Below are 14,844 nucleotides of genomic sequence, written 5' to 3'. Positions count from 1 at the left end.
ATTTGGGATAGCAAAACTCAGAATTAGAATCTTATTTATTTCTGTGATCTAGTTCTCAGTGCAGACTAAACAAGGCCTCACTGCTGTGTGGCTAGTAGGCTATAGACTATTCATGTCTCGTCACACTGCCGTTAGAGTATAGTAGAGCAGAGTTTTTTTTTTTTAATGTGCTGTTACCTTAAGGTAAATTACGGGACGGACTAGGAGCCACTGCTCCCCTCTGTATCCGATTGTGGTGACTCATCCAGGAGGGGGACAAGGGAACATGGTGTGGTGTGTGTGTGTGTGTGCAGATATCGCCTTCAGAGATATAAATAGGACCACCCTGACAGGGGTTCCACCAGTACAGATAATGCACTCCATAACATAGTGTGTCTGTGTGGGTGTGCGTGCGTGCGTGAGTGTGTGTGTGTGTGTGTGTGTGTGTGTGTGTGTGTACGTGTGTCATTTAACTTGTCAGACCTAGGTTTCAGGACAGGCTGCCTCACACAGTAGTGTCCTCACAGTCAGTGAGTGCAGAACCTGACAATTTGGTGACTCTTAGGGCGAGGGGTTGGCGGCAAGGGCGCACCTTTGTCGCCCAAAGGGTATCACCATGTGCTGAAAAAAGCCCTGATGTGGCACAGTGGGAGAGAGCAGAGAGGAAGTGACCTCAGCAGCGCTGGATCCTGCTGAGTCATCGGCGGGCTGGCAGCGCTGATAGAAGCCGTGACCCAGGGGGCCAGAGAGGGGGGGGGGGGGGTGGGACGGCCAACAGCGGGCGCGTGCGCGTGCACAACAGGGGGAGGAGAAGGAAGCAGCCAGCGGAGAGTGTGAAGGGGTGGGCAGCATGGGGGCAGATGTGACGGGTCACAGTCGTGTCGGCCACACCAACTTCTCGCCCAACATGCCACCAAAAAGCCTTAGTTTGCTTTGAAAGCCAGATGTTACCTGGATTAGTCTTTCTATTTAGGTTACCACTTCCCTTCCAAAGATAACAAGCGCTGCGTTGCATGCAGGGTGAAACAGTCCCCCGCCCCCACCCCCACCTCCAGCACCCGCCCCCTCGAGAATTCAGTGGTTTTCGTGATCTGTCGCAAGCTTTGCGTCTTGCCTGTTTTTTTGCCACTCTGTCACGCAGGAGGATGAATGGAGAGGTTGCATGTGACCGTTAGAACCAAGAGCTTCCGCGAAAGCACAGCCGATTTTTATGGGCTTTCAAGCTGTGCTAAAATACAAACAGACAGTCTTGGAATTGTTAATTGGGAAGCGTGTTTTTATTGGGAAGTACCAGATGACAGAGGAAGTGGTGAGATGGGCGCAGTAGATTGGCTCCAGTTTTGCCTTTGCCATGTTTTTCTGCCAAAGGAATGTTCTCTTGCGCAGGTGTCTCACGGGGATGCAGAGGGTGAATCATAGCTTGAGCCTCTGGTCGTTTGCTCTAATAACAAGCCTCAGAGGCCTCCTCTCCAGGAGTGGAGAGACAAGATAGTTATTAGAGCGTTGGTGGGGTGACAGTGCTACAGGTAGTAGAGGAGTCGTTTAGTTATCGGAAGGTTGCTAGTTCTATTCCCCACTTACGCAAGACACTGAACCCCTAAAAACTACTCTGATGTATGAATGCAATTTCCTTGTAAGTCGCTTTGGATAAAAACGTCTGCTAAATGATTAAATGTAAATGTAGAGTTCTCGCCCCTGTCTGGTTTTAAAGCATTTGCAGCTCTTCTTAATAGGCCAGCTAGTTGTAAGGCCTGATTTGATATTGCTAATGTGTCAAATAGCTGCAGGGTCTTGGATGAGAGTCTGAAAATATCTCTGTACCCATCCCTAAAAGAGCTCTGATTTAAAGTGACTAAATTGAACTTGAGGAACTTCCCTCAGTCTGATTACATCATCTTCAGCTGCCTTGCCGTTGACCAAGAAAATCAGTTTGATGTTCATGCATTTTGTTTCCCACCTCTCTTCAAACTCTCGGCAAGGCAACCAGAACATCCACTCAAAGTAGAAAAATTCCAGAAATTTGGTCAAACTTATTATATTTAAAGAATATTTTCAGCCATATGGGATTTGTATCCCAAGCAAAGAAGACGCTTGTCTTTGTCTTTCTACATCTGGGGAGAGGGAGATTGTGGGACTGAAAATAACAAGAAGTAACCATTGCAACAATCATGTGGTGATAAAGTTACGTATCAAGGCTATTAGCAATTTTAAATTTAGCCAACTGATGATGATCATCTTTTGTCAGTGTGATGAAACAAAATAGTTCTTACGCAATTCCTCTTTGATTAGATTATAACCTTAATTAACTTCAAAACCTTAAGACCCCAAAACACAGTTCAAGGGGTCTGATTAAACATTCAGAAGATGGGTCAGAACTTGTGTTCCCTCACTACAGTGGACTCTGTATTCTAATGGCTGTCTTGGCTGGTGCAGTGAGGATACTATGAACGTGCAGTCCCATACTCTGATCCTGTTAATTTTACTGTGGCTGATCAATTAACCTGTCGCATAAGAATTACGTTTAACAATTCGGAAGCAATAATTACAGAAACACTTGGGGCCTGATTTACTAACAGGATTGCGCCCATTTCTGGCGTAAAATAGCGGTCGTAAACATAAAACGGTATTTACTAAGGGGCCGCAGCGCATATTAACGCCTGTGGGTGTGAACAGGGGAGGTAACGTGGAGGTGGGTGGTAACGTAGGCGTGTGAGGCGCAATTTACATGGGAGGAGACAAGGTAAGTGCGCCTAATGATGTCATGCGTGGTATTTACTAAACTGCCTGTCGAGCGCACGTCTCCAATTTGCAGGATAATTCTCCGCCTCATAAAAGCACGTCTTAACAAGGAAGCGCATTTCCACTGAGTCTGAATACGTTGATATGGCAGCAGTAATAAGAGCAAGGCGAAGACATAGACAGAGGCAGCGCACAGAAATAATTTTTTCAACTCGTATAACACTTTTTCAATTAATCTAACCAGAAATCATTAGACGGTACAGGTTAACCAGCCACGCAATACTTCAATTACTGGACCAGATCAGAGACGACATCTAACCCTCCAACCGGAGATCACATTCCATTCAATCAGTTGGTAAACATTGCAAATATTGGCACCGGATCATTTCAAACAGTTATAGTATCAGCAGTTGATATATATCAGCCTTCACATATATTCACACAGGTACTCGAAGCATTGCTATGGCGCACTGGTCAATACATTTCCCCACTGCCACAGCTGAAATTATAGACATCAAACAGGACTTTTTTTGAAATCGCAAACTTTCCGAACGTAATATGAACCATTGATTGCACCCACGTCCATATATATTGTAGTGAACCCATGTCCCTTGTAGAAATAATTAATCTCGCCATGGACACATCTATGTTGTTATAATAGACAGTTTATGCATTAATGCCACCAATAGCATATTTTTTATAATCGTGTTCTTTTAAACATCTTGCTGTAGCTGATGGCGGGCAGAACAACAATATAGCAGCACATTGAATCAGGTTCAGTGATTGAGCGAACGTGAACCAATATATCTATCTCCAATTCGCTGAAGCTTCATTTTCTCTTCCTAAATAAATACCACGGAAAATGCGGAAAAACACCGTGCGTTAATGTGCGAACGCAGTTTAAGCAGCGGTCGCAATGTTAGTAAATCAGGCCCTATATAGGGCGGAGTAAACACAGTTTGCCCAGCGCAGATCTGGTTTGATAAATACCAAGTAAAATGCACAAAAACACTGTGCGTTAATTTGCGAACGCAGATTAAGAAGCGCTCGCATATTAGTAAATCAGGCCCTTGGAGTGCTTTCTGAACTTCTACACACCACTAGTCATTTCCAGTGTGTTTCTGACTTCTGCTTCCTCCCATTTTGCAGTGATTCTCAGCTGTGCTGGTTACTGCGATGAATGGTAACACTATCCATCAGGCACTGCCTACCACTTCCACTGTGCACACCTGTGGCTGGAGGGAATTCTGCGAGTCGCATGCCAGTGCCACGGCCCGGGAGCTCGCCAAGCGCTACCGGCGCTTTGCTGGCGAGTCCCCGGAGCAGGATGTGGTCCCACCAGACAGCTTCTCGCGGCAGTTCAGTGACATCTTCCAGCAGCACTTCTGCCTCGAGGTCGCCAAACAGAACCTCGCCTCCCCGCCGCAGAGCCCCATCCCGCCAGCACCTCCTCCCCCGCTCTCTCCCAGGCTGTCGGCCATGACCGGGCGTCTCCGCATCACCTCCTTCTCGGGCGTTCTGGACTACCGGGAGGCGGGGGGGCGACCTGGGGGCTCCGGCCTGGTGGCGGTGCTCGCCCCGAAGCCAGATTCAGAGGTGGGCATGGCCCTGCAGCTGGAGCAGCCCCTGCGCTGCTGCGCCCCAGCCGACACTACTACAGCCCGCCCACGGAGGCACAGCCTCAGCCTTGGGCTCGGCCACGAGCAGACGTCTGCGGAGCGCCGGCCCACCTCTGAACGGTACACCCCGCCTCCTCGCCACGCCCACTCCCACCCCCTCGCCGACGCCACGCACTTTTCCAGTCAGATCCGCCAGAGCATGCGGCGCATCTTTAAAAAGCGCCAGCCCCAGGCCGAAGACCCCACCCCCACTGAGGGCTCGGGGGACGCTTCAAACAGACCAGGGGGGACCGCTCCGGGGCCCATGGAATGCCCTCTGACCCCTCCCGCTGTCCTTAACCTCACTCCCCAAGCTTCTCCCTCAGTGACCTCATCCACCTCGACCTCGGCATTCCTGGGTCGGCTGGCCAGCAAATTGCGGGTGCCCAGCGTGCGGAAGAGGGCAGAGGTCAGGAGCACGTGCAAAGAGGGGCAGCTGAGATACCTGCTGGTGGAGGACACTATCTCTGACTCGCAGCCGCGCTGGCAGCGCTGCCGCCTGCTGGTGAGGAGGACCAATGAACGCCCCGCTCCGGAACGATACCAGCTGGAACTCTACGACCCCCCCAAGGTAAGCAACGGGGTCCCCTCCTCAGTCTCACTTCTGTTACTTGTAAATGGGTTCAGTGTGCTACGTGGTTACACTCGGATTACATTTATCTTCTTACTTGATCTCATGTTTGACGTGGTCTTTTTTTGCAGACATTTGAATCAGCAAAGTGTCATTAAATATACAAACTGGTGATGTTGTTTTGTTGTGATTTGCATTTATTTTATGCATTACCTTTACTGCCAAACATATATAATAGTGTTGTCTGTGAGTTTGCTTATCATGGCTAGCAGGAATGAAACCATCTGTTCTTGTTGATCATAGTTTTTCCATGTTCTCCTGTGTGGTGTTGAGTTGGGCTGAAGTTGTTTGTAGTTGTAGTTTTTGCTTTCAGTATCTTTACTAGTGTTTGCCGAGACGGCGGTGTGTGAGGACATTGCTTTTAAGTGGTGTTGCTGTTCCACTGAGGCTGTCAATCGAGCGGCCAGCTTTGCACTCAGGGAAAACTATTGAAGCTGTAATTTGCTGCCGAAGAATTTTGGCAAGTCGTCGTAGAGCCACAGGGAAAGGCCTTAAAAGGAAGGGTTACAGTTGAGCATGGTGTGCGCGCACACACACACACACACACACACGTGAATACACACTCACACACAAACCCATGATTCTCTCTTACAATCTCCTTTTCACTCACTCACATACCCCACGTCACCACGTTGTATTGAGCTACTTTGTTTTTTTTTTGCTGTGAGAGCTGACAGAGGTCAGTCAAGCACACACACATACACACACACAAAAAGGCGCAACGCGAATTTCAATGTGCTGAAGTTGCACATTGAAATTCGTATTGCGCCTTTTTATGCGTGTGTGCTTGACTGACCTCTGTCAGTTCTCACAGCAAGAAGTTGCACATTTGAAATTCGTATTGCGCCTTTTTGTGTGTGTGTGTATGTGTGTGTGCTTGACTGACCTCTGTCAGTTCTCACTGCAAAAAAACCCAAAGTAGGGAAGCAATGGAACTGGATTACGTGTGTTTTGTCCTGTATGTGCTGTGCTGCGGGGGAGAAAAAAAGCCCAAAGGTCCTGGAGTATTTCGTTTTTTGGCGATCGTGTCGAGTGTGCGCTCTACGCATGAGTGGCTCAGCACTGTCTGTGGTGCAGCAGCGCAGCAGATGTTAAGAGAAACCTAACTTTGGATACTGCCAACCCTGCAAATGCAACAGCAGCTTCAGCCATGTCATGTCGCAGGAGGAAGCTGCATGCTGACTGATAATTTGTTAGCGTGAGAAACTGCAGGGAACTTCGTGTCTCTGCAGGGAAGTCCGAATTTAAAGAACGGCACCAGTGCGTGAAGCTGCAGATTAATGTCCTAGATTAGGTTAGATTAGGCCTATCTGCGGTCAGATTACACAGAAATGCTTCTATTATTCTTATTCTCAAAAAGGGACAGGAGAGGAGCTGGGCAGCCTGGCTCTGTTCTCAGAGACCGGTCCCTTTTTGCGCTCAGGAAAACGTCACATCACAAGCTGCCCACAAAGTTCACACAAAACTGGTGTAGAGCACCAGCAGTAGCAGAGCTGCTTTAGGGCACAGCGGACGTGCCTGGAGAGTGCCAGGGACTGTTGTCTAGAAAGTGCCCTCAGTCATGTTGGGGTGTTGTGTGTGTCAAGAACATTAAACTGTAGCACTTGGTTTGTACATTTCAGCAAGTGTGATTCTTTTTTTTTTTTTTTATGTATCTTTTTCATTTTTCAAATGTTTTATTTCAGGTTTCACTGTTTATACTCTTTTCCAGAATAATTTGCCAGGAATTCAACTTCAAATGTGGCGTGAGAGCGTAATCTTTGTAAACTCTGTCTTTTAATGCGATTCTTAATAGCCCGTGTTTCCTCAGGGTTTCCTGTGTCTCTGTGTGTGTGTGTGTGTGTGTGTGTGTGTGTGTGAGTGAGATCCGACTCCATCCTCGACCCCCCCTTACCCTTCCCCCTCCCTCATCTGTTACTTTGAGCCTTGAGTGGTTGCATTCTATTTTCTGTTCCATAATTGCCACCAGTGTGATGGAAAATATTTCTAATTCTACCAAACCGCATCCTTCCAGCTGGTCCGTGTTACTGCCACACTCCATGGGCTCGCACAGCCTCTCACGCTGAGCCAGAGGCTACGCTGGCACAGGCTCTCCAAGCCCCACAATTAGGCACATGGCTTTTACAGAGACTCTTGCAGTTTTGCTATTGATGTGAACAAAATGCACATGGCCGAATTGCCCTTGAAAGGGCTGGATCCCCTGGAACAGAATCCCAAGAAACTTGCAAGAGAAGATGAGACACTGTAAGAGACCGAGGAAGTGAAAAGGGTGTAGACCAGGGGTCTCAAACTCAGGCCCGGCAGCCAATTCCGCCCCCCCCAAGTGATTTTCTCCGGCCCACAAAGTTCCATTGATTTAACGTTTACCGAAAAATCGGGCCCCCCAATGACCAGACTGGACGCTCACCGGCTCCTGTGTAATTTGAGTTTGAGACCCCTGGTGTAGATTATTCCTTGAGTTATTTCTTGTAGCGTTTCGAAACGTTTCGAAATGTGGATTAGTAGATTAGCTCAAAACGGTGAAAAACAAAATAAAAAAGCGTATTGCCGGCCATATGGGCCAGGATGTGAAAATTGATGTTCCTCTAAAACAAGGCTAAGATGTCTGCTCACGAGTTCCTGCTTTGGACTACAACACCAAAATAGTTTGGATTACTTCAAAGCCTCGCTGAAAGAGGCTTTCTGCTCGGCTGTGAGGCAGCTGTGTGTGATTCTGTGTGAGCGCTTTCCTGAGAGGCCAAGCTATTTTTCCCCCCACTTTAATATCTTTTATCTTGCAGGTGTTCTAGCAGTGTAGTACAATGCACAGATTGATTGGTAAATTGGGTCTATTTATTATATACAAAGTGCTTCATATAGTGGCTTTTTGAAGAGATTAACCAAAACCAATACTCACCCCAATGCAAATCTGCAAATAATAATTAACACAAACTCTAATTTGACGAGGGGAATTTAATTAAAATGAACTAAATTTAATTTGGCTCCATGGACCCCAGACAGCCTTAAGAGATGGTTTAGAGCTGTGTAAAACTCACTTTAGTCCTTACTGAGGATAATAAAAAAATCCAATTGCCTCAACTCCCCCGTTTTTGCTGATCATTTTTGACATGACTTTTTACCATATATGCTTCAGAAAAAAGCATGCAAACATGCAATGAATTACTAAATGAATGCATATAGTTAGTCATTTGCTCAAGGATTTGTGTACATTTGCCTATTAGGCATTTTGGTTTATGCTTTGTTATTGTGTTAAAATTATTCATGAGAACTGAAGCTCACAGAGGTACGAGCTTGTCATTATGAAACGGATATACCAGAGTGACACTTTGCGGTTGCTTTCGTCTTCGTCCATCAAAAGCCAAAAAATAGAGCAAGTTCTGTTGGGCTCTTGTAGATTTTCACAACAGAGTAGCTGTTAACATCTGTAGGATCAAAAAGAGGTTTGAAGTGGTTCAGTGCGCTAGCTAGCAAAACATAATCTGTGATAGTCGCTCCGCCGGTGAAAGAAAGACGTTTGTGTGATGTGTGTGTTTTTATGATGTGCTTTTTTTGTGTGGGGGCAAATGTTTTGGGTTCTCCCAGTGTGTGTTCTACAAGTCTCACTTTGTGATTCATCACCCCTGTGTGAATCAGTATTTTCTGTTGCGTTTGAACAGTATTAGGAGTAGTTGGTGGTGCAGTGACACGTTGCATGTTTGTGCATCATTGTGTCCTTCTAAGTGTGTGTGTGTTTGTGCATCATTGTTTGTGTGTGTTTCGGGTGCGCATGCACTCAGTACCACATGTCCCTACTTAATATACCTGTGAGCTTTGCGTGTGTGTGCGTGGGCACTGGTGATCATGTTTGTATGCACAATTCTAGTGTACCTGACCTCGCTAAGCTACCCACGGAAAGCCCCTGTGCTCGCTCTCTCTCTCTCTCTCTCTCTCGCTCTCTCTCTCTCTCTCTCTCTTTGTTTTTTTTTTCTCCCCCGTCTATCTCTCTGTTTCCCTCCCTCTCTCCCTCTGCCTCTCTGGGTGAGAGCCTGGGCTGTGGTTCACCGTCTCTAGTCCGTAAACAGGATGCACGCTCGACCTGGCTGAGTATCAGTGCTGTTTGCAGTGTCAGTGAAGCCGCACACACACACACACACGGACACGCACACAACCATAGTCTTCCTAAGCTGGCAACCTCTATCACAGCATCACCGGCCCTTTGAGTTTGGAGGGCGCCTGTTGTTTTAGGAGCTGTGGGCGGCTGCTGAAAAAGTGCAGCACTTTGTGTGTGTGTGTGTGTGTGTGTGTGTGTGTGTGTGTGTGTGTGTGTGAGAGAGTTTGGCTCTGGAAAGGCAGACAAACCTTTGTACCAGTAGACACTTTTTCTTTTCCTTTGGCGTCATTAAACTCTAAACGCAGTCTGCTTTTTCAAACATGCAGGCATGCATTAAGACCACCGCATCCCAGGATTTGCATTACTTATTCAGCCACTGCTATATGAACTCTATTGTAGCCTTTGAAATGCCATCATCATTTTAAGTTGATGAATCTTATTTCTGCATCCTAGCATGTGCGATGCAGCAGTGATAGAGCTAGCGGTGAGCACTGGCCGTCTCCCGCTAAGAACCGATAAGATGCTGGGTAGATTACTGTGAAATGCCATATGCCTGCATCTTCCATGAATGGCTTCCCCCCTCCTTTTGCATCAGCAACATTTGAACTGTGTACACACCCAGACACACACAGAGAGCCAAGGACTGAAGCTTAGAGTTACTGAGACAGAAGAAACAGGAAGTTCCTCTCCCCCCCCACCCCCCACCTTTGCCTTCTCTCTTTAATTTCTCAGTAAGCGTCGGGCCCGCAGCATTCTGTGAAACTGTGGTCACGCTTTCGAGAGCAGCGCTGAAAGGTCAGACTGATTGACATCTCACTATTTCACATGGTGAGATGGGGAGAAAGGGATATGGAAGTATAACAGCGCCAGGTGTCCTCATTGCAACTACATGTTGAATTACATGAACTGGGAAAAAAAAATGCAATCGCAATAACACTTGCATTTTTCTGAATGGCAATTTGTAACAAATTGGCAAAAAATCCACAGCATTTAAGATGCTTGAATTATTTGGCACTGCAAGTTGGCACAGACTGGAAAAAAACTGCAGTAACAATGCAATACAATTTTCTGCACTTCTGATTGAAATTTAGACGTATAAGCAATTTTTCAGAGTGATACAGAGTTAAAGTCGAGATCTGGCCGTAGGAAATCACTCTGTATATGAGTCATTGACCAGGTTGTGAAACAACAGTGTAATATGCGGACCACAGAGAAAAGTGATTCATATGTTTAAGCGAGGAAAAGATTGAAGAAAATATCAGATATCAGATCTCGGTCTGAGGCACCACTGGATCCATAAGGAAGTGGAGGCTACACCAGAAAGCCGTCCCCCAACACTAAACATCAGAGGAAGGCATGAACCGATGAGGGAGACCACAAGAACCCAGCCATTCAGCTACCCACCTGTGCAGCAAAGTTTACACTGTCCATGCCTCAAAAACACTGTGAGAATATATTTTTTAATTTGCAGGCAACCATAAAATCGTCTCAAGGCGCTGTACACGGCCCAGGGCCTGAGCCCCCCCTTGAAATTTCGTAGCCTATTTCTTGCTGTTACAGAATAAAAAAGAAAAATGCATCGATACACTTGTCATGACATGATTTTATGCAAGTGTGCAATACAATTAATATAAATGTACCAGAACATAACTGTCCGCAATGAAAATACTGATTTGAAAAATGTGTGGAGCTGTCTTTTGTAAACCAGAAAAAGTTGATGACTTCAGGCAAGTTCAAGGCTTTTGCATAGCACTGTATCTTGACACTTGTAGGCTGCGCCTTATGTATTTCCATATACTCAGAGAATTTTGAGTAGTAGAATGCAGCACCCCTCACCCTCATTACCTGCAAATTGTGTGAACAGGAATTGGTCACACTGACAAGGGACATGGACAGTTATAAGTTAGGCTTCCCATAAACTTCTCCTGATTACAGAGAAAACAGTTGTGTGCTTTTTATACACAGAAATTGCACTTAATTTGAAACATCAGAATGTTTGAATGTCAGAAAACAAAACACCAGCTCGTGTTCGGTAAACTAGTGCTGTTTAATCCATGATTAATTTGGGACATATTTGTGTCTAAGTGGTCTGAACGGTTCTCATAGACAGCCGAGCAGGACTAAACACATTGCTGGAAAAGTGGTATCCTCTCTTATAACAGTTTTTGTTTTTTTATTGTAGGCAGCTCAAGGAATCTAACTTTCTTTTGAATCTAACTTTCTACTAAATCTTTGCTTGCTTGGTCGTATCCTACTTCTCTAGCGTGTGGGCTAAAGCTATAGTGCTCTTTTCCTCAGTAGAAGCGCACACAGGTCTGCACCAAGCTGCCTGAGGTTTACTGCCCATATTGGTGACTGCTTGACAGACAACTGTGAACTTGCTGTATGTAACAAAAACTCATTAAACCTAGTCACAAAAAGTCAGGACTGTAATGTTAACTAAGGTTCAGTCAGGAGCTAGCGAGTAGTAAAGGCTAATATTATGTTTAAACCGTTATCTAGCTGGCTAGCAATACATTTTGTCACAAACATGGCACCATGACCAAAAATGACACTCATATTTGTCAGCCGTGCCAGCTTCTCCTTTGATTTTTGTCTGTTTGTTTTGTTCATTGTGGTATGAATAGTCTGCACCAATTCCTAGACAGAGTGGTGAGTGATATCGAGAGCAGATGAAGCACTCTCGTTTGTAGTATTGCTGAAAGGAGACTGGAGTGGAGCCAGTCTGGAGCTGCTTTGCTCAGCCAATGTTCAGGCTTGTGTTGCACTGTCACACAGATAGCGCTCAAATAGTGTAATGTAACAAGTTGAAACCTGAAGGCCTTTTTCAGAAAGCCAATCCAATTTTTACACTCATTCATTAAATTAAACACTTGTAGGTAACTGACAAATCATATGATGTATTGTCTATACATCATAGTAATTGTTTTCCGTAAGTGCGACATAGTGTGTTGAATTCATCTGTGGTTATTTGAAATACAGATGGGTAAGTAGACTGCTTTGGTTGCTCAGCAGTTATGCCCGTAACCTTGTCCTTGTGCTCGCTCACATGTTTGTCCCCGTGGTGTATTTCACAGTTTCAAAGGAAGTTGTCACTGTCACAATTTTTTAGAATTCTAAAATTGACAGTCTCAACATCGTTCGTTTAGGTTTCTTGGAAAGGGACATTTTGATTTTAGCACAGTGAGAATCATTGCGCCAAATAGCTGAGGTCCTTCAATTCTCCGAAGTGATCGGTAATCTTGGCTATTGCAAGTCAGGCTCAGTATATCAAAACCATCTGACAACTCTGGGACCAAGTGAAGACAGCAAGGGCATTGATTTTAGAGACCAAAATGACTGTAATCAGGAGAATCTATGTGTTATTTGAGTTGTTTTAATACATGGAAAAGTAATTAGGTTTGAATGTATTGGTGTGAGTGGTGCAATTCATGGTTCTATAGAAATGTTACAGCAGCAGAGCACAGCTATCTCAGGCAATATCCTCATCAATGTAATTGTGTCCTTATGGAGTTGCATCACATTGTGCCACATTTATCAAAAGTTGAAAATCGGTGCAGTTCAGTGTGGTCCGAAACACAGCTCAAACAGCCACGATTGCACAAGCTGATTGCAGTAGCTGATTGCAGTAGCCACTTTGATGCGTCATTGCTTCTGCAGTTTGAGGTGTTGTAAAATCAGTCAAAATGAAATGTGGTTAATGGAATATTTCTGATGGAGGTACTCATCGTGACTGTTGTCAAACTAGGCCTATGCATCCTGTGGTCCCATTTAAGAAACCTGTTACTCAGATCCGTTCCAGTCTTTGGCAGAATTACCTAAATAAAGCTGAATGGTGAGGTCTTGCGTGTGTTTCTGCGTGAGTGAGCATTGCCAATTCTGTGGAAATGCCTCTTCCAATGAACTAGCCTGTGACTAATGGTGAAACACAGTTGCAAGAGAGTGGCTTCTAAACTGAAGTGACTCGGCGCAAAAGGGGAAATTAGTGATTTACTGCTTACTCTGCCAAAGTATCTCAATGAATGGCGTGTCCGCGTGTGTCTGTGGGGAGTTTGTGTGAAATATATCAATGAAAGCAGTGTTCTCTTGCAACACACATGCAAGTGCAACATGCACGCACACACATGCACACACACACACACAGATATGTATATAAATATTAACTGAAATTATTCGGGTGTGCCCTAGGTGCGAAACCGTTTCTTTCTCATTCTCGGTAAAGCGTGACTTAAGGTAGCACTATGCAACAATTTGACACTTGTTGAGGAATGGTTTTATAGGCAACTAGTTTTGGTACCATCCTCAAATTCATTTTGATAGCATATGGTCATGTGAAGGACAGATAAACACCTGTGTCTTCCCCACTAGCCATCCAGGATATGCCCTATGTAGTTCTGTTTACCGGGCCGGGAACACCCTGCAAAAATGGGAGAAAAGCTTTCACACGCATGACATTGCCACCTATACTGCCAAAAGCCACCAGTTAGTGTGTTGGCTGGGATGTTGGTGGTGTTTGCAAGACTTTTTTATGCCTCTCCGGTACGTAGCTTACTAGTTTTGGAACAGAACTCCGTATTGCTGCGTTAAAAGCAGCACTCCGTTTGCAGATGTCCTGCACCCACCCAGAGTGGGCTTGCTCCTCCGTGGGCTCCAGCTCTCTTTTAACCCTGCACAGCTGCTTACATCCTAAGGGCCCCTTTCAGTACATCCAGTTCAGTGATCTTAATCCAGCCCTCTTTCCTCTGAAGCTGGGTTGTTGTGCTTTGGTGTTCATCCTCTTAGGTGTTCATGACTGAACACTTGACACAAGGCTGGAAATGGCTCTCATTTTCCTCTATTCTGTTTTTGAGTTGCTCTCTTTAGTAGTCGGGCTGTTCCCTTACACACACACACACACACACACACACAGAGGAGGAAGTGTGAGAGTGGCGTAGAGCATTCACATGCTAAACAAATTGCAGGTTGACAAACAAGTCGGGCGCATTGTGTACAGAAGATGTAAATATTCCGGTTACAAGATGCAGATGTGGACCATGTATGGTGTGTGTGTGTTTTTGTGTGTGCTCGTAACGATGTCCTAACGACGTCTCCCCTCATTGGAATTTCGGTCATTTAAATAAGATGCCACATCTCTCTCTCTCTTTCTCTCTCTCTCTCTCTCTCTCCCCCTTTCCTGCTGCCGGCCTCTGTCGAGAGGGGCCAACGATAGTGAGAGCAAGCAAGCGATTGAGCAAAAGAGCGTCAGTTTATCATGGTTATTTTTTTTCCTCCAGTCATGATGTTGTCATATTCCGGGCGCAGTGCCCTCCCCGTGCGGCAAGTTCCCTGGTGGCTGTCCCGTGTGCTCTCTCCTCTCTCTCTTTCTACACACACACACACACACACACACACACACACACACACACAGTGAGTGGCTGTCCCGTGTGCTCTTTCTCCAGGGCTGCCTCAGCCAAGCCATGTGAGGCTCGACTGCCATTCATCCTCAGCGGTGTTTAGACAGCAGGCTCCTTGATTGAACTCCCTCGGAAGCCCATGAATTCACGCATAGGCAGCAGTAAGGAGTTTTGGCCTTAACATATTGAGCTAATTACTTAAAAGGCAGACAGCAAAAAACCTTCCAAACACAACGAACAGCCCTTGATGAAGGCTTGCTAACATTCTGGTGTCTTGGTGTAATTAGCGATGTCATGCACATTTTTCCACAGAACTGCATAGTGCATAGCCTGGATGGCTAGTGGGAAGGTGTG

General features: G+C 45.8%; 1 protein-coding gene across 1 annotated transcript in view; it reads left to right on the top strand.

Annotated features, from left to right (window-relative positions):
* Positions 1–14,844, top strand: part of sh2b3 (SH2B adaptor protein 3) — a 33,817-nt gene that overhangs the window by 7,337 nt on the left and 11,636 nt on the right. Inside the window, exon 2 of the mRNA XM_080853126.1 lies at positions 3,868–4,947. Coding sequence (XP_080709252.1) covers positions 3,895–4,947 — 1,053 coding nt within the window. The 5' untranslated portion in view covers positions 3,868–3,894. The remainder of the gene's footprint in view (positions 1–3,867; positions 4,948–14,844) is intronic.

This window comes from Sprattus sprattus, assembly GCF_963457725.1.
Source record: "Sprattus sprattus genome assembly, chromosome: 15".
Classification (NCBI taxonomy): Eukaryota; Metazoa; Chordata; class Actinopteri; order Clupeiformes; family Clupeidae; genus Sprattus; species Sprattus sprattus.
Note: the sequence above shows the minus strand (reverse complement) of the source record. Positions and strands in the feature narration are given on the sequence as shown.